This window comes from Elephantulus edwardii, unplaced genomic scaffold (assembly GCF_000299155.1).
Source record: "Elephantulus edwardii isolate Elephantulus edwardi_28Jun2011 unplaced genomic scaffold, EleEdw1.0 scaffold00319, whole genome shotgun sequence".
NCBI classification, from domain to species: domain Eukaryota; kingdom Metazoa; phylum Chordata; class Mammalia; order Macroscelidea; family Macroscelididae; genus Elephantulus; species Elephantulus edwardii.
This window is the reverse complement of record NW_006400069.1, coordinates 1,487,141-1,507,956: the sequence shown is the minus strand read 5'-3', so window position 1 is coordinate 1,507,956 and position 20,816 is coordinate 1,487,141. Positions and strand designations below refer to the sequence as shown.

General features: G+C 38.7%; 1 protein-coding gene across 1 annotated transcript; it reads right to left on the bottom strand.

Moving 5' to 3' along the window:
- Positions 1-700: 700 nt before the first annotated feature.
- Positions 701-20,684, bottom strand: TM2D3 (TM2 domain containing 3). Its single transcript, XM_006901326.1, has 5 exons — positions 20,651-20,684; positions 13,266-13,423; positions 7,370-7,544; positions 2,987-3,062; positions 701-927 (listed from the first exon to the last, which is right to left on the bottom strand). The coding sequence occupies exons 2-5, from the start codon at positions 13,398-13,400 to the stop codon at positions 762-764; spliced, it is 552 nt and encodes a 183-aa protein (XP_006901388.1). The 5' UTR covers positions 13,401-13,423; positions 20,651-20,684; the 3' UTR covers positions 701-761.
- Positions 20,685-20,816: the final 132 nt, after the last annotated feature.

Genomic DNA, 20,816 nt, shown 5'->3' with positions numbered 1-20,816 from the left:
TAAAGTTTCGGGAATGAAATAGATTTTCCAATCACTGCAGAATCTGTTCTTCCCGTTTAACTAAACAAGTTTAAATTTTTTTCACAGAAAAAAGTATGTCAAACAAACATTAAATCCAAATGAACATGGTTCAAAGGCTTACTTACTTACCTTAGTTCAAAGGTTGTTAATTAAGGCAGGCAAAGTACAGATACTGTACATTAAACACATTAAAAACACATATGTGTTACTTAATGTCCACATAAGTTCTATGAAACAGGATGTGACTTGAAAGCTGTGTGAACACTATATAGATTTCTCTGTATGGGTTTAATACATACATATACACATTTACTTACACACACACACACCCCTCAAAGTAGCCCCCACCCAACCTTCTCTGGCTATCAATGCCCAAAGACTCAAGGTTTGCAGACTTGGAGCTGGCTGCCTCTGGGCATGGAGGTCTCCCTGAGCAGCCCCAGGGCCTGCTCTCAGTCAGAAGTCTGTAGAGACAGAGCGCAAGTGGTGAGGCCCAGTATCTTTTGTCCCAGCAGGCACCAAACTACAGGGCACCAGGGCAGAACACTGCAAGCTTAATATGGGACCACTTCTCAGCACCCTCCCAAGCCAACCATTCTTCTCTGCCCCACTGATGAGTAGCTGGACAGATGCTTCCTAGCAGATATTAAGTGGTGCATACCTGTACATTATTATGTATCATATTACTTTTTACAGGCAAGGGGGCTTTCTAAGCTGCTCCTTTCTGAAACGCATAACAATTAAATGTACAAAGAACCATCTGCTGGTCCGACGTAGCCAACTCCAATTAGCAAGACATCTATTAGCGTCCATATTCCCAGGCCACCAAAGCTGAAGAGCTTGCCGAGGCCCTCCCGCCACTGGCCGAGGTAGAAACGGTCAGCTCCAAACCCACCGAGGGTGATGCTACAACAGAAAACAAAGACTGGAATCCAAAAGTCTTTCCTCAAACAAACATCAGCCAAGATGTATTTTAATAACTGTACTAAATATATCTGAAAAGGTCTCAAAATTCTGTCAACTTTAATTATAGCATAAATGATTATTTCACAATTTTACACTATCAAATACTCTTGGGTAAAATTTTTTAAAAGTCAAAGGTAAATGTGCTTTTTATCTGTTGTTGTGTACCATCGAGTTAGAACTGATCCATAATTGACCATGCAGCAAGTTTTCAGAGGCAGTAAATCGCAGAAGAGCTGAATCCCCAGCTTTCTTCCACAGAGCAACTGGTGAATTCAAATCACATTCAGCACAATTCCTTACCACTAAACCAAAAGTGCTCCCCACTGAACGCCATATTTTTTATTTAAAAGAAAAATAATTTTTACTGCTTTTCAATCTTGAAGCCAGGAGCTTCAAGAAAGAACAGTGAAGAAGGAATCAGGAATTGGAATCATGAGACATCCATTTGATCAAGATGGAGTTCTCTAACTTTCTCATTCACCTATAAAAATTTAGTGTGTGAAATAATGACTTAAAACTGACAACATCGGCCTAGTGGCAAGGAACTGCAACTACAATCCCAGAGGCGCACGGTTCGAACCCACCAGATGCTCTGCCGGGGAAGGAGAGACAATCTCCTCCTGTACCAGTCAGATCTGATTTGACGGTACACACACACACACACACACACACACACAAAATAATAAAAAAACAACAACAACAACAAAAAAAAAAACCCAAACAAAAAAACTGACAACATTAGGACTGTGATTTCTATTAACCAAGGTAAAAAGGGAAAGAGAATCATACCTACTATGGCTATGACAAAGCTCCAGTAATTATCAATACAGAGCCAATATTGGTCCATCTATGCCTGTATCCCACACCCCAAATTACTTTGAAGCCAGCCTAAGAACACTGAGAAGACTAGTCGTAAGTTTTAAAAATTGTCAAATGTACCACCACAATATAAGATGTAGAGAAAAATGGATGAAGAGTTATACAGGAACTCTATTTCTTTTGTAAGTTTTCTATAGATAAAATAGTTCCATAATTTAAAGAGGCAGATGTTAAATTTTCAGTTGACCCACTTCTGACAATGATGACAACCTTAGTGAATTTCTATCTCGAACTCCTCTCACAAATTCTTATCAGCCCAAAATTTACTGCAATGGTTCCAATTAAGAAGAATTTTGCCCTGAGGGTATTTGGCACTGTTTGGAGATAGCTATGATTGTCAGGACTGTGAGGGCTACTGGCACCCAATGAAGAGATGCTGGTAAACATCCCACAGTTGACAATACAGTACAGCTCACAATGTCAATGTTGCTAAAGTGAGACATACTGCTGCACACAGGCTGCAGGCCTCAGGCTTCAAGTCTATGCTTTCAACTACAGATGACACAACTTTTATATGTAGGTGACTTGTTCATGTTTTCTATGTAATTTTCATTTTTCTTCCCAGATTTTTAGTATTAAGTATGCATTTCTTATAAAGTTAAGAAGGTACCAAAAATTATTGTCATTACAAATCCAGCTATTTTCTAGGGAGTTCTGGTGGCTTTGATGTGATGCCAACTCAAAGGCAAGCAGTTCAAATCCAGCAGCTATTCTGATGGAGAAAGATGGGTTACCTCCCATGTGAATTACAGACTCTGAAAACTCAGCTGTGAGGTAGCGCTATAGTACAACAAACACCATGGTGGAGAAATTCGGTATTTATCAATTCACACAACATTTAGGATAAGAAACTCTGACGGCTTCTAACAGTCAATGACAGTGCTTAGTCACATCATAGCACATGCAGATGCCCAGGAAAGCAAGTTAATGCTCCTGTCTTCAGATTCCAATAGGCACTGGAGCAGCCATCTCTACATCTCCCTGCAGTCATGTTTGTTAAAGACCATTTAACACACATCGCATCTACCAAGTTAAGGAGCAGCTTCCTTATTTTGGAAGATTTTACTGGTGCCATAGAACCCAAATAGCAACACTGTTATAACTTAGTAGTCAAGCTTACCTTAGAGCCAAAGCAGTGGACCATTTATAACCTCCAGTCCAATTGCAATACAGCATTTTTTTAAAAGTACGGTTACCTTAAAAAGAAGAAAAGATATCCATAGAAATATGAGTGAAAACAAACTCTGATGCAGAGACTTTATTGAAACTAATGGGCCCATAATTTATAATAATCACTGTAAATACTGTTGAAAGTAAATAGTAAAAAGAAAGGCTTTGCAATCAATATGCGTAATATTTAAACCAACCAGTTAAGTAAGGGTTATGTTGCTGGTTTTGTGTGCCATGGAGGCAGAACTGGCTCATAGCTGACTCTCCAGCAGGTTTTTAGAGGCAGTAAATTGCACAGGAGGAGACTGCCCTTCTGTTCATGGAGCAGCTGGTAGATTAGAACTGCATACTTTTGGGACTGAAGCATAGTTTCTTAGAACTAGGCCAGCAGAGCTCCCTACAAGGGTTTAATATGACTATAAAATAGCCTATCAGACACCAAACTTTATGATAATATTAGAATAATTAAGCTAGTAGGGCAGTGACATACTTTCAGTTCATTAAATTTAAAAGTTTTGCTTATCAAAAGATTTCATAAAGACAGACACACAGGCCAATGCAGACATGGATCAATGGAGACAATACAGACACGCAGACAGACATGTAGATTAATGTAGACATGCAGACCAACACAGACATGTGGATTAATGTATGTAGATGTGAAGACCAATGCAGACACATAGACCTGTGCAGTTACGTAGACCAAAAGAGACACGTAGGTCAAGATATCTGACAAGAAACCGAAATCCATTAAGTAGGGAGGGAAAAGATAGTCTCTTACAAATGGTGCTGAAAAAACTGGATATCCATTAGCAGGAAAATAGATATCCATCAACAGAAAAATGAAACAATAATGTTTCTCAAACTATAGACAAAAACTAAATAAAAATTGATCAGAGACCTAATGTTAAAGCCTACAACTATAAAGATCAAAGGAAAAACAGGAGCATTTGTAAAAGCCTAATCAAACTTAACAAAAATATACAAGCAAAAAAGACAAACACCACAAAAACAGGAGCTAGGACTTTCTAAAACTGCAATCATTATGTACATCAAAACTCTTCTTAAAAAGAATAAAGCACAGATTGGGAAAAATATTTGGCAACAACATACCCAACAAGAGATTTACTTCCAAAATTTATAGAAAACTTCAACAGCAAAAAGGCAAACTCAATTTAAAAATGGGCAGAAGATATGAAAAGTCACTTCACCGAAGAAGTCAACCAGAAAACACATAGAAAAATGTTCATGATCATTAGTTTTTAAAAAGATATAAATCAAAATGCTATCTCAAAAGAATAATTTCACCCCAGAACAAAGCAAAGCTCATTAAAATGGGAAACAAGGTAACAAGGTGAGAGTATGGAGATACTGGAGCTCTCATACACTACTGGAGGGGCTGTCAAAGGAGGCAACCACTGTGCAAACTGGTGGCACATATGGGAAAATCTACAAACCAAAATACCATTTGATCCAGTTAACTTACTAACTGGTATGCATCTTAAAGTAATAAGAGCTAAGAAACAAATACATGTTTATACACACAAAACACCCAAATACACTATGGAACACTAAAGAGTTACCAAGAATTCAAAAAACATAGGTTAACACATTAATTTAGAAGACATTATGCTGAATGAAGTTAAGTCAGTTAAAAAAAGATAACTATAACCCATTGTTACAAAAAGCTAAGGCAAGTTTTACACACAAAAAGATATACTCTTTGATGGTAATCAGTGGAGAGAAGGAAGAAAAAAAATTAGTATATAGATGCCATCAAATAAGAACTGACCCAAAGCTGACCCTCCAGGAGATTTTCAGGGGTAAATCATATGGGAGGAGACTGCCTACCTTTCTCCTGCAGGGCAATTGGTGGATTTGAACCGCATACCTTTGTGTTGGCAATGTAATTCCTTACCATTAGGTCACCAGGAACTCCCTAATATATTAAGATAGGTAAAGGGAAAGGCGATATATTGTAAGGCCATATATAATACACCCGCATAAAACGACAAAACTAAGGGTAGGTACAAGAGGTGCACAACAAGTACAGTTAACAGTAAACAATACTACATACACAACTCTGCATGATCAGCCATAATAAATATTAATTTACAAATGTAGGCTGACACACAAGAAAAACAGACATAGCAATGAAAATTACATTTATAACTATTACACAGGTTTGACAGAGGATAGTTCTTTATGTTAGCATAATCTGTAAATATATCTATGTATAGAAAAGCCAACAGGAACTTCTTAATCATCACCAAACAGCCTGAGGAACTAGTTTCTAAGGACATCAAGTTTAACTGGCCTAACATCTAACTTTAGTGAACAGCTGACTAGGTTGAATTAGCTATCTAGGATGCAGTGCTAGCAGTCTCTTCCTGTCCAGAACAAAGAAGAAAGAAAAACAAAAACACAGAGAAAGAATCAGTCCAAAGGAGCAAGGGAATCCAGCCTCTACAGTCCTGTGGCCAGAACCAGATGGTGTCTGCTGCCAGTGCTGACTGCTCTAAATAGTAGCAATTTCCTGGAGAGTGTGGGCAAAGGACAGAGTGAAACTCAAAAACATCTAAACGACCAGTCTTGCTGGCAGACCGGTGGAGCACCAAGAATATGGTCTTTGTCATCTTTCAAACCTGAAAGAAAACTCGTCCTTGTGGCTCAATTTCCAGCCAAACAATATAAAGACCCATAACGCGAACTGAGAACTCTGGGGACTTAATGGGTAAGTACTAACAATGTCAATCTAAAGGCAGGCAGTTCAAATCCAACAGCTGCTTCAAGAGAGAAACACCCACTGGAAAGTCAACTCTGAGTGAGCTCCAACTTGACAGCATGAGTTTGTTATGTGAACAGTAACACCAGGTAGATACTCATTTCTTGGAACTATCTATCTTAGAAGATCAAAAGGGCAGCATTTATCAAAAGATAAAGCTCAGAAGGCAGGAAGGACTAAGACAGAAAGATTAGCAGAAATGAGAATCAGAGAAAGTGGAAAGAATACAGTAACGCTGTGAGGACTGCAGATGTGGAGGAACAGCAAAATGGAAAACCTATTCACTTTGTAAACTTTCACTCAAATCATACACATGCAAAAAGACATAAAGTGAAGAAAAAGTCACAAACTGAGAGGCGGCTTTACGGACATCAATAAATATGTCAAACACAAAAGAATTCCTAGAACTCTGTAAGAAAAAGACAAAAATTTTATATTATTCAAAATGGGTGACCCTGGTGGACATTATGCTGAGTGAAATATCTGTCACAAAAGGCACAGAGCCACTGTTGTAGAATGGTACTGACATCAGGGTTGGGGTTAGAGAAAGACTGGATAAATCATGTATATTGCATTGAAACAGATATAGAACAGTTTAAAAGCGATACATGATCGGATATTATGGTTATGACAAGAGTACAGAATGAAGGTTGCATAGTGGAGTGTTCTCAGGGTGGAGGGGAAATTGTATACCAATGAAGGAATTTTACTTTTAAAAGAGAAGAGCGAAATTGGAGGGAAGGGGTGGGCAGGAAGAAAAATGCAACAATGAATGAAAGGAAATTCAAAATCTCAGTAAATGATCATGAAAATTAGTAAAATAAAATTAAAAAAAAGGCAAAAATTTCAAGGCAATATTAGAGAGGATATGGATTAAGAACTTTGTATCCTATTTGTTGAACATAAACTGGTAAAAGCATTTTGTAAAGCGGTAACATGTAGAAAAATATATACTAAATAAGCTCTCACAACTGTGAAGTTAACAAGAGATATGCAAGAGTTTTAATAGCAGTATGAGCTGCAAGAGTAAGAAATTATGTTTAATGCAAACAGAGAAAAGAATGGTTGAACTTTTACATGATTTTGGAACAGATTATTATAGTAGGTAGAGGAACTAGATGAAAGAAAAGTACCCAGGCAGTTACAATGGCATTAGTACTGTTTTAGTGGTTAATTTGGTTCAAATTAATGGATATGATAGCAATATGCTTTTTTGGTTTATTTTCTTCACCTCTCCCTATTCTTTGGCAAGAAGTTTTTAAAGGGCATGCTTTATATGTGATATATTATTTGTTTCATCAAATATTACATTAAAATGTAATAAAACAAAGATATGGTATTTAAGTCTTGTGACCAATAAAGATTTTTAAAAGATAAATTTTCTGGATGACAGCTTTTCTTTTCAGATTCGTTTGTAATAGTAAAATGCTGTGAATAAATTCTAATAAGATAATTCAATTCTCCAATGGGAACGTCAAGCTCCTTAAGTACCCCTAGAAGCAGTGCCAGACCCCCTCCCCCACTGCCCTGAGCCTGTCTGCTCCTCACCTAGACAGTGAACGTGGTCACGCACTGTACAGTTGGCAGGATAACGCTGCCGAGGACAGGACACCGTCATGCAGCTAGTGGAGTTGAAACACTCATAATCTATTTCTGGAAGCTGCCAGCAAAACCTGCAAGTCATGTTGATGACGAAGTTCTTTTGGGGTTTGGAGTCTTCATCCTATAACACCGAAGAACAGAGAGTTAGTAAAATTTATGCCCTGGTACTTAATGTCCTCCAAATAATTACCAAAACATGCATGAAAAACAATTACTATGGTTTAATATGGTATGATCTTAAAGTCATCAAAGCATATACCCAAATACTCATGTCTAAGGAAAAGAAACCTAGATAAATTAACAAGAAAATGTTAACAAGGATTATTCCTGATCACAGTGATTTTTGCTTAACTAAACTTCAGATAATGAGGATGTGTCCTTTTTTATTTAGAGGGGGGAAAAGCGATGAATTTAAAAACTCAAGATTTTTTAAGGTGTGCTTGATTCAGGCCATGGTCTTTTTAATCACTTGCTATGTATGTGAGAGATGGACAATCAATAAGGATGACCCAAGAAGAACTGATACCTCTGAGTTGTGGGGTTGAAGAAGAACACTGAGTATCTTATGGGCTGCAAAAAGGAATTAACAGGACCAGGGAGGGAGGTCTGTCTTTTTAGGGATGTAAATTTCTAACAAATCTATCATTACTATTTACCCTTAAAAAAACAAAAAAAACCCCAAAACAATGAAAATATATTTATAATTCCACAGGACCAGTGACAGTTTTAAGGGACATAAGTACACTAGTGTCCCACCATCTGATGGCATGGCACTGTCTCCTCTCACACAGCACCAACACAGGTGTGGGCTGCCCAAGGGTGAGTACTTCTGTGCCCAGAACCACTGACATGCCTACAGCCATCAGCCCAGAGAGTCACTTCCAACTAGGAAAATCCACAAGTCAGCCAGAGGCTCAGCAAATGCTCACCATTGGCCCTTCGGGTTTGAGACCAGAGATGTGACGTCTATCATTTCAATTTAAAAGTTTATTTTGCTTATAAAAGTAATATATGTTACTTCAATATTGTAGACTTGAAAAACATAGAAAGTAATCTGTAATCTCTTCAGATCATCACTTGTAATTTGACTACTTTTTTCCATGTCCATATTTATGTTTACATAAATGAAATTGTATTTATAGCATTTTATGCCCATTTTTAACCCCACTTCAGACTACACAGACATCCTGGTGGCACTGTTGTAGGTGTCACTGAGTCGACCACAACACATGATTCACAATGAACCTATGAAGAACAGATCAAAACCTTGCCCTCCACCTTTTCCAGCATGATGTGTTTTCGCAAGGACTGACTCCTTCTGACAGCATGCTCAAAGGATGTGAGACCAAGTTACACCTTCCTTTCTTCTAAGGAGCACCCTGGTTGTACTTCTTCCAAGACAGATTTATTTGTGTGTTTTTTTGGCACAGTATACTCAACATTCTAGTAGATAATACAAAGAGGCTGACAATCAAAAAGTAATCAAAATGTGAACCCACCAATTGCTCCAAGAGAGAAAGATGGGGTTCTACTCACAATGGAAGGTTTCCATGAATCACAATCAATTTGACAACATAAACCAAAACACTAAGCTTGTTGCCTTCAAACTGATTTCGACTCAGAGCAACTCAACAAAACCAATAAGAACTTTTCCCCAGGGTTTTTCAAGCTGCAATCTTTATAAAAGTAGACTGCTACATCTTTCTCCACAGAACTGATACCTTAGTTAGGAGCTGACCACTTACTTACACACTGTGTCACCAGGCATCTTAATCATATTAGACAACAGCACATATTTCTAAAAAATTATTTTTAAATGGTTATATTAATTTTTTAATCACTACTAAACTGGTTTTTTCCAAGAAAAGCGATCCAATAGAATGTAAAAATTATAATGAAAAGTATCATTAATATCACATGTAAGCAAAATATTGAAGATCAGTAAAAAAATGCCTGAACTATACCTTTACAGAGAATTGTCAAAAGCTAGTTAAGAAGAGGCCATGGCACTAGGCATTGTTGACATCAGATGGATCTTGGCTGAATGCAATGAATACCTAAAGAACATTTATTTATGTTTTATTGACTATGCAAAGGCATTTGACTGTGTGAATCATGACAAGTGTGGCTAATGTTGAAGAGAAAGGGAATTCCAAAACACTTAATTGTGCTTATACAAAATCTACTAGAGCAAAAAGCTGAACAGAACATGGTTCAAAACCAAGAAATGTGTGCATCAGGATTATATTCTTTCTCCATACATATTAAATCTGTATCCTGAACAAATCATTCAAGAAGCTGGATTTAATGAAAAAGAATGTGGTATCATGATCAGAGGAAGACTCATCAACAACCTTTATTACGCAAGTATTAATAATCTTGCTTGTTGAAGGTGAGGAGGACTTGAAACACTTGTTTCAGAAGATCAAAGACTAGTCTTCAATATGGATTATAACTCAACATCAAGAAAACAAAGATCCTCACCACTGGGCCAATAGGCAACAATACAACAAAAGAGAAAAGACTGAAGTTGTCCATGATTTCACCTTACTTAGAAGCACAATCAAAGCACTGGTACTAGCATGCAAGAAATCAAAAAATGTACTGCAATAGAAAAGTGTGCTTTTGGGGACCTCTTCAAAGTACTGAAGAACAATGATGTCAGCTTAAAGAGTAAGGTGCGCCTGAGTCAAGATGTGGTATTTTTAAAATCACTTGCTATGCATCAGATAAATACCTCTGAGTTGTGGTGCTGGAGAAAAGTATTGGGTATCCCACGGACTGCCAAGAGAATAAACAAACATGCTTTAGAGAAGGTGCAGCCATAGTGCTCCTTGAAGGCAAGAAAGCTGAAGCTTCATCTCACATTCTGGTGAGAGTATGCTGTTAGGAGAGGTTATTCCTTGGAAAAGGGCATCAAGATCGAAAATGTGTCGGGTCAGCAAAAGAGAGGAAGCCCTTCAATGAGATGGACTGACACAGTGGATACAGCAACAGGATCAAATCTATAGAGACAATGAGAATGGCAAAGGACAGGGTTCTGATCTGTTGTTTAGTTACTGTAAGTCATATTGACTCAAGAGCACTTAACAACAAACTCTTTTTATGCATTTAAAGTTGCATGTCCTAGCCAGTTTTTCTCTGGAATGTCATTTTTCTCAAAGACTTTTAGAAAATTATTTATTACAGACATTAGTATATTATTTGTCACTTGTATTAGAAAGACTTTTTCCTAGACCTTATAATTAAATCAAGTGCCTCCATTTGACTTAAACTCTAAGCACATAGATTTTCAGATGTATTTTAAAAAAAATTAAAACCATTAAAAAAAGTTTAAAAACACTTAAAAAAAAAAGTAAAACAAATTTTGACACAAGTGAAGAGTAAGGCCACGTCACCCAGCCTCCAGGGTCCCAGGAAACCTGCCTTCTAGTGCTGAGCACTGCTTACTAGAAGCCCTGTAACTTTCAAGACAGTTTACTCAATTCTAGACTCACAAAGCTCATAGTATATATATTTCCTTTTTAAAAATTTATCACTGACATTTAATCACTTAACTTTGAAGCTATCAATATTTACTCCTAGAAGTGACTGTTACGACAACAAGGTATTTATCATATATGCACGTATATGAATATTTAAAATGTCTGGTGGCTTCATGGATAAGGAGTTGTGCTACCAAAACAAAGGCACATGGTTCAAATTCACCAGTTGCTCCATAGAGAAAGATGGGCAATCTCCAGCAGTGCAATTTACAGCCACAAACAATCTGCTGGACGATCAATTCCATCCTGATAGAAATGAGTCTTAAGTCTCTGGGAACTGACTTACTGTTAAGACAGAAAGTACATGCCCCGTAAGGTAGTTTCTAATTTTTTGCTTTGATGAACAAGAGTACTAGAAAGATCCTTAAACATTCTTATTTACATCCATGTGTGAAAGGAATTTTTAAGATAGAGTCCTAAATATGGAATTGCTTAGTCAAAAACTATTATGAATATGCTTGCCAAATATGACAAAATGCCTCCAAAAGACTTGTCCATTTACTACTACAATAAAGAAGCTACTCCTTAACTTGGGTAATACCATGTGACTTAAGAGACAGTTCTTAAAGATGAACTTTAAGAAGTATAGCTGCATCTTACTGAGATGATTTGCCCTCTTGCTGGCTTTATACCTTTCTCAAGGAGCTCTCGTGGCTTAGTGGTAAGACACTGTGCTGCCAACCCAAAGGTATGTGGTTCTAATCTATTAACCACACCGCATGAGAAAGATAGGAAAAATCTCTTTCTGGGCAATTTACTGACTCTGAATATATATAATAGAGGGTCAGCAATGGGCTGGTTCTGACTCAGTTGTACACAATACAACAGCAATGTGCCTTCCCCAAAATGTTCTTTTTGAAGAACTAGCCACTCCTGACAGCACACTCAATGGATGTGAGAGAACATTTTACCATCCTTGACTCTAAAGGAGTACTGTGGCTGCACTTCTCCCAAGATAGGCTTGTTCTTTTTGGTTGTTCATGGAATATTCAGTATTCTTCTCCAATACTGCAATTCAAGGGCATCAATTCTTCTGTCATCCTTATTCACTAACTTTCAGATGCATGGAAAGTCATGATAAAGACCATGGCTTAAGCCAAGAGTCACTAATAATTCAAGGGCAGTTATGAGGCCTGTCATGCAATCCAGTGTGCCTTTAAGGGTAATGCTGAATATATGAAAATGACAAATACTTAGGCTTAAAAAAACTAAAGCTGATGACCAAGACAACATTAACAAATGACCACCCTCTTTGGAGAGAAGTCACCCTAGCTTTCTGATAAAAACTTAGACTTAAAAGAAGAATTCTGGAAAGGGCCTGGAGGTGGAAAGAACATTTCAATCTAGTCCTCTGCAGATCAAGTTCCAAGGAATAGAGAGGAAGTGGGATTCAAATGAGTAAATAAAATGGCAGAATTGCTGTGTCAAAGGAAATGTGCAAAAAAGAAAATAGACTCCTTTTCCTGCTTGACTTTTACCCAGCACAAGGGTTCCATGTGAACACGTTAGGAAAAGTTGTATTAGACACATCCCTTTCTCTTACAAAAGATTTTAAACTCCCAGGCAAGGGAGGAGTGTGCAATAGCTACTTGATCTGCTTATTAAAAATGCAAACAGGTCTCCTCAAATTTAGCAAGAGTCTGCTTAAGTCTAAAGTAAAGTGTAAGAATTCTGCCTCTAAAAGTCTTGATTCTAACAGGATTTCAAGGAGCATTAAGGCAGGTGAAGAGTGTCAGTGCCTTTACAGGCTTCTTCCTGTCTTGTTGCACATATCAGAGAGCAGACGAAAGGGTGAGGACAGTTTGTGATGGATAAACAGCTGGTGTGCTTGGGTTTTTGTATTTCTAACCTTCTATAAGAGGTCCATTAACTGTCTCAGTTAATCCACATGTCAAAAAACTGTCATATAAACCTGGCTTTGAAATGGGAGTTTTAGTCTTTGGATAAAGTTTATTCTTAAAACAACTTTTAAAAAAGGAGCACAATGGAGACCTGAAAAGAGGAGGCAATAGTAAGCATAGATCAATGGTGACTGATTTTATAAAACACATTATGAGTGATCATTTCAAACATGTGAATATAGGAATGTGTGAAACACAATGTACATGAATGACATACAATGTATATGAACTTTATATGCAAGCCAATATAAGTTTTGTCTTTTTTTTAAAAAAATGGAGACACCTCCTCCTCCTCTCTAGACATTTTTCTCAACGGTCAAGTCTCTCTCTATATATATTTATCATTTTAACTTGATATTTAAAATGAACTTTTTGGAATAAAGTTGAGATACTTACAATACAGGTAACAGAAGGCTTGACAGTGCAGTCAAAGGTGACAGGCTTTCCATACACACAGGAGAAATTTGTCTTGCATTCTATACAGTCGGCTGGAAGTCGGCTACATAAGCCGTGGCTGGGACACTTCATCATGTAAGGTGGGATTTCAGTACTTTCTACGCAAGGGGAGAGAGCAGTTTAATCTATTACAATATTGGTCAGAATAGCACAAGAATACAGTCATTTTCTATGGTTAAGAAACATGATCATTAGCAGTAAGACAGTAGAAAGGAGCCTATTAATGCTGAAACTGCTTGGTAGGTGTCAGCTAAACAGCAAATAGAGTCCATCATCACTTCAAATGTACCCAGAGGTCTAACTGTAGAGAAGGCAGGATGGAGGAAACGATATACTCAAACCCTGAGAGCTTCATTTAATTACACATAAAATTACAAAATTCAAAAGAAAAAGTAGCTCTATTACTGAAACCTGAAAGGGGAATGCTATAGTTCAAAAGCTGTAATAAGGTGCCCAAGAACAACTGTCAGGAAAAGGACCCCTTGCTTCCATGCACAAGGGGCACAAAGAATGTGCCACTTTGCTGCCAGTGGGTGCTTATGGGCCCTCAGCCTGACCCCACCATGACATACAACTCTTTCACTGTTCCGCTCACACTACTGACACCTACTGTGTGTCACAGAAATTACTGTGGGGAAAAACGCATACAAGACTCTGCCTAAAAAGGTAAATAAGCAAACATATTATCTAAAGCAGTGGAAATGTTATAAAAGACACCAGTCTGAGTGATCCAAATGTTCTACAGATGAAAACTGACAAAATTTGCTGGTAAACTGGATTAGGAGCTGAGAGAAAGGATGAAATCAGAACTTCAATTCAAATAAAAGAAAGAAACAGCAATTTCTTTTTGATTGATTTAGAGAGTAGAGACCAAAAAATTGTATTTTAGTGTTTTTTTGAGATGCCTACTAAACAGCAAAATTGCAACGTCAAAAAGACATTTAGTGTTAGTAAAATATATACTATATAAATATGAAGCAATTTCATATGAGCTAATACTGTAGATAAGATAAAAAATGCAGTAACATGGACAAATCTCAAACGCATTATGCTAAGTAAAAAAGGAAAGAATACTAGAAAAAGTCCATTTGTGCTTTATTGACTATGCATAGACAGTAGACTGTGTAGATCATAACAAATTATAGCTAACCTTGAGAAGCATGGGGCTCTAGAACACTTAACTGTGTTATGAGAAATTTATACCTAGACCAAGAATCTGTTAACCAAATGGAGCAAGGGAACACTACATGGTTTAAAATCAGGAAAGAGCGAGCTCTGGTGACCTACTTTCAAGAAGCTGCGTTGCAATCTCGAAGGCAAGTGGTCCAAGGCCACCAGCTGCTCTGCAGGAGAAAGATGGGCAACCTCTCCTTTTCTGAAAACCTGCTGGAGGGTCAGCTATGGGTCGGTTCCCACTCATGGTACACAATGACCACAACATTTACTCTGGAATATACATCAAGTACTGACAGAATTTTGGGGAACTCTGGTGGCCTAGTGGTAAGAACCAAGAGCTGCAATCCTAAAATCAAGAACAGTGTGTGTCAGGGATGTATCCTTTCTCCATATCTAGCCATCATTTAAGAAGCTGGACTCTGAAAAGAAAGGCTGCACCATGATCAAAGACTCATCAACAATCTGTGTTATGCAGATGACAAAATCTTACTTACACCAAGTGAGGACTTAAAGGATAACATTTCAACATCAAGAAAACAAAGGTCTTCATTATGGGGAAAACAGTTAACATGCTAAATGGAGAAGGGCTGACTGTCAACGATTTACTTGGATCAACAATCAACACCCTTCCTTCCTTTAGTCAGGAATTAGACTTAATGCATTGAGCAAGTCCACTATCAGGGATCCCTGCAAATACTTAGGAGTAATGATGTCAGTTTGAAAACTAAGATGTGCCTGATTTAGTCCATGGTCTTCTAAATCACCTGCTATGTACCAGAGAGCTGAACAATAAATAAGGATGACAGAAGAATTATTGACGCCTTTAAGTTGTGATGCTAGAAAAGAGTACTGAATATTCCATAGGCTGCCAAAAGGACAGACAGCTATGTCTTGGAGCAAATGCAACCAGTGTTCCTTGGAGGCAAAGAAGACAAAGCTTTGTCTCTCATACTTTCGACATGCAGCTTGGTGAGAATATTCCTTGGAAGGGGACATCATGGTTGGAAAGATGGTCAGTGAGGGAGAGGAAGACCCCCAACAAGATGGACTGAAACTGACTGTGGCAATGGGTTCAAGTGTGTCAGAGATCACGAGGATGGCACAAGGTCACCAGATGGCAGAGGGTCTGTATGAGCAGTACTGATTCAACGGCATCTAACAAGAAGTGAAAAAAGCCAGACCCCAACGTGATATAATGTTTGATCCCACATATACAAATGTTCTGGAAAAGGAAAACTATAGGGGCAGAACAGGGAACTGTGATTGTCAGAGGCTGGGAATGGGGTCTGAAAGGGGTAGGAAGGGACTCTGTGTATGTGTATGCTGGGAGTGGGTGATGGAATTACTCTATTTTAATTATGGTGAGACTCCATTACTACAAATTATTTGTCAACTCACAGATTAAAAAGGGGGAATTTTATCACATGTAAAAAATACTTCAACAAACGTGATTTTAAAAAAGACTCAAAAAAGTGTACAAAGTATTTCAGAGTTAAATGAACTTACACAAATGTGTCTCAAGAGAGGAGTTTAGTAAGTATTAGCACCTGTTAACATAAGCAAATGCATAAAAAGACTCATTTACTTCAGATGAGTACCCACAGTGGATACGTATGTTGTTAGGTGCCATGGAATCAGGAACAACTGCTAATAACCTAAAGTACAACATAATGAAACCCTTCCCTGTCCCATATCATCTTTGCAATCATGAATGCACACAACACTGTCAACACTACTACTCTATGATGGAGTACCATCAACGAACAAGAGCCCAGGCCTCTGCATCTTGAACCACTAAAGCTTCCTAAGTAATCCAAACTATACACTTGTGCCATGCCAGATCCTGGGGCAATAGCTGTACCTCATTAAAGGGCTGCCACAATATGTAGCTCAAGGGCATATTACAGGTTGAGAGAGAATGAGCTGTTTCTAGTAACTGACACTACACAGCACTGCTTTTGGCTGAGGGCGATTTTAAAAGGGAAAGAGAAATACACCCTGTGTGAGGACTTAATTGGACCTCACTGTGCACACAATTCTGAGGGCCATGGTTAAATGATCAGTCTATGCATTATTTATTTTTAAAGTTATGAGGAATCCAATCCCAGAGGTACGCGGTTCAAATCCACCAGGTGCTCTGCTGGAGAAGGAGGGGGCAATCTCCTCCTGTACCAGTCAGATCTGATTTAACGGTACACGTAAAAATAATTAAAAAAAAATAAAAAATTTAAAGTTATGAGGAATCATAGTGATAAATCTCTAATGTGCTGTAATAGAAAAACAGCTGAAACAGTTCTGCCACTGGCCAGCTGTAGGACTGGGGGCAACAGTTCAAAAGCCATAGTCTCACTGGTAAAAGTATTTAACTGTCCCCAAAAAGCCATGAAAATTAAAGGCACCAGTGTCAGTGTATGGATATGGGGTCCTGGCAGCAAAGTGGATAAAGCAACAAATTACTAACAAAGAGGCTGCTGGTTCCAATTCACTAGTTACATCATAGGAGAAAGATGAGGCAGTCTGCTTTCCTAGCCTTGGAAATCTTATCACTTCTGGTGGCATAAGCCTCGCTGCGATGTGCTGCGAACAAAAAAGGCTGAGTGTCTCTGGCAGTTTGGATTGCCTCTCATTAAGATTTACAGCCTCAGAAACCCAATCGAAGGTTGGTATTAGTCAGAATCAATTCCATGGCAATACACGTAGTTTGAAGTAGCACAGTGGACTAAGCACTGAGTTGTGCTGAAATGGTTCAGGGTTTGAATGCACCAGCCACTTCAAAGGAGAAAGGAGGAGGCTGCTTCCATAAAGACTCACAACCATAGAAACTCTAAGGGGCAGCTCTCACCTCCTACAAGTAGGACTGAACAAGAAAGCAGTGGTTTTAATGTGCATATGCAGAGTACTTAAAAAAATATTGCTTCCATTTTATAAGATGAAAAAGTAAAACAAAGAGCTGTTATGATTTGTTCAATACCACAGAGGAAGTCAGTGGCTAAAATACAACCAGTACTAAAATCTCCTAATTTGCAACTATGTTCTTTTCACTTAATTCTCTAATTTGGAGATGAAACCAAAAGTCTTCAACAATGATTAAATCAGTAGAAACTTTTGTTATTAACCCAGACTAGTACTTTAATATCATTAACATACTATGAATGTTCAAAATAATTGTCTCTGCACTAATGAGTTCAGAAGGTCCAATTCCTACCTCCCAAGTAGCTCAGGTGTATAACATCTTTTCATCAGTTAAGAGAGGATTAAAATTCAAGACTCTTAAGATCTAAATGAAGCTTTCATACGATTAGAAGAGTCAAGAATTCTTGTTCTATGTTTTCCATAACATGATGTACATTTTGAATTCAAGTATGCTGCTTTGTCCTCATACTTTTCTAAATCCAAATGAAAATCAGAAAAATTCTGTTAGTTTCAGTTTATCGAAATAATAGATAACTAGAGAATGAAGTACTAAAGAGCAATGAGGTCAGTCTGCAGACTAAACTGTGTTTAATCCAGGCCATGGTCTTCGCAAATACATGCTATGAATCAGAAAGCTGGACAATGATTAGGGATGATAGGAGAATTGATGCCTTTGAGCTGTGGTGCTGAAGAAGAGTACTGAATACACTATGGACTACTACAAAAGCAAAAAGGTTCGCCCTGGAGAGGGTGAAACCAGGCTACGCCTTGGAGACAAGGATTCCGTCTGACATACTTTGGGTATGTTACAAGGAGGGACCAGTCCTTGGAGAGGGGTAGCATCCTTGGGAAAGTGGAGGGACAGTGCAGGAAAGGAAGACCCCTTGATGAGATGGACTGACTCAGTGACTGGAGTAATGGGGGTAGGTGTAACAGAGAAAGTGAGGTTGTTACAGGATAAAGCAGGGTTCAGAGCTATAGTAAGTTGTAAGAGCTGTAAGTTGCAGGCGACTGGACAGCACATAACAACAACAGAGAATGAAAACACACAAAGCTTGAAATTAGCAAAACAAACTGTTGTTAGGTCAATCGAGTCAAACACAATTCTCAGCAATCCTATGAACAAATCTAAACCCTGTGGTTATCTTTTACTATCAATTCATCTTACTGAGGGTCTTCCTCACTTTTGCCAACTCTCTACCTTTTCTATTTCTCTCCAAAGATTAGCTCCACCTAAAAAAATGTCCAAAGCCAAGTGAGACAAAGTTTTACCATCCTTTCCTCTAAGGAACATTCTGGCAGCATTTCCTTCAAGATAGATTTATGTGTTCTTTTGGTAGTCCTTAGTATAGTCAATACCAACATCACATTTCCAAGATACTGATTTTTCTTGTCTTCCTTATTCATTATCCAACTTTCAGAAGCATGAGAATTAAAAAAGAAGCAGCTGAACATACCAAGGCTTGGAAGAGGTGTACCCTAGTCTTTAAACTAACATTACTACTTTTTAGAACTTTGACGAGGTCCCTGACAGCAGATTTCCCCATCTTTGGGTTTCTTGACTACTAGGACCAAGGGTGTTGCATCGATCCAAGTAAAACAAAATCACCAATAATTTCAATATCTTCTCCATCTATCATGGTATTACCTACTGGTCCAGAGGTGAAGATTTTTTTTTTCTTACATGTTTAGATGTAATCCATAATCAAAGACTTTGGTTTTCTGTAGTAAGTGCTTCAAGATTTTTTTTCTCTTATGAGCAAATTTGTTTTAGGTGCATGTTGATGCTTTCCTGGTGTGTCTTCCTCCAATCTTGCTGTCACATTCTATCATATAGTCCAACTTCTCAAATGACTTGCTCAGCATACAAACTAGGAAAAGAGAAAGCATATAACCCTGACCCACACCTTTCCTGATTTTAAACCACGTAGCGTTCCCTTGTTCTGTTTGGTCAATAGCCTCCTAAGCTATGTAATGTTTTGTATGAGCACAATGAAGTATTGTGAGACTCCAATTCCTCTCAGTGTTAGCCATAATTTGTTGTGATCTACACAAATGCCTTTACATAATCAATAAAGTACAATTAAACATCCTCTGGTATTCTCTGCTTTCAGCCAGGATCTATCTGACATCAGAAATTATATTCCTGGTGCTATGGGCTGATTCTGAATCCAGCATGAATTTCTGGCAGTTCCCTGCTGATGCACTGTATTCATTAAAATAAATGCGTAATTCTACAAAAATTTTTCTTTTGCCTTATTACTTTTGTGTCTGGATCATTTCACTTAGAACAACAAAACCAACTTGCCTCTTTTAAGAGGGTCTGGCTAAACTCCTTAAAGATGAAAAAACAGAATCTCAAACTAGCACAAGCATATCAAGGCCATATCTCTATGCTCCTTCCATTTCACAGGGTCTTAGGAGAGAGCGTTTCGTATTCAATTTCCAACATGGTTCCAGCAGAAGCAAGCTTCTGAATGGAAAAAAAGCATTGGATGAGTTGTTTTAATGGATGAAGTGGATAAGATGTTAGTAACAGAGAAATGGAAATTAAAACAGAAATGAAAAAAGAAACAGGCTGAAATGTTAAAAAAAAAGTATTCAAGCAACTACATGGTTTACAGAAAAATGTGGACCTACCCTTGGTCATATAATCTAAAATATACAAATCTAATATATACAATCTAATCTCATATAATCGAAAAAAACAGTAAAAAGTAGGAATTCGTTTTCATACTGGTAAAAAAGTGTACTTTAAAAAGAGAGGGAAGTGGCTGCTGTGAACATGCACACTTACCACCTTCTGGCAGCTTGGCGCCTGCAGGCCCTGGGCCCGCGGTGAGGGCGCGCGTGGGGTGCGGGTCCAGCACCGGCTGCGCCAGCGGCTGCGAGTGCTCCACGTTCAGGGATCCTGCGGGCAGAGACACGGTTATCCTGGGCCAGGCCAATCACAGCTAAAAACCCACAGATAGGCGCCAGCAGGGTTCACGCCAACCTTAGGTGTCTGGCCAGCCAGGGAATGAAGGGTGCACCAGACCTCAGCTCTGGTCCTAGGGCTCGCCGGCGCCCGCAGGCCTCAGAAGGTGCCCAGGCGTCCCAAGAAAAGAGCGGCCTCACGCAAGCCATCGGGACGCACCGACCTCCACCCTAAACCTGCCGGCTGAGTCAGGACAGGTCCCGTGAGGGCCCTCCCACCACTCAGCCTGCACCCTGGGAATCCTGGCATTTGCACTCACCACCTCCCGACAAGATGTAGAGAAAGAGCAACACCCGGCAGAATCGAAAAACGAAAGGCATCACACCACCAACATCCGCCATCTTGCCAGGGCAGGAACACTTGCAGGTCCCAGACGCAGGCCGCGTCCGCGGGGCGGGGCCTCGCCGTCGGGGCGGTGCTCGTCG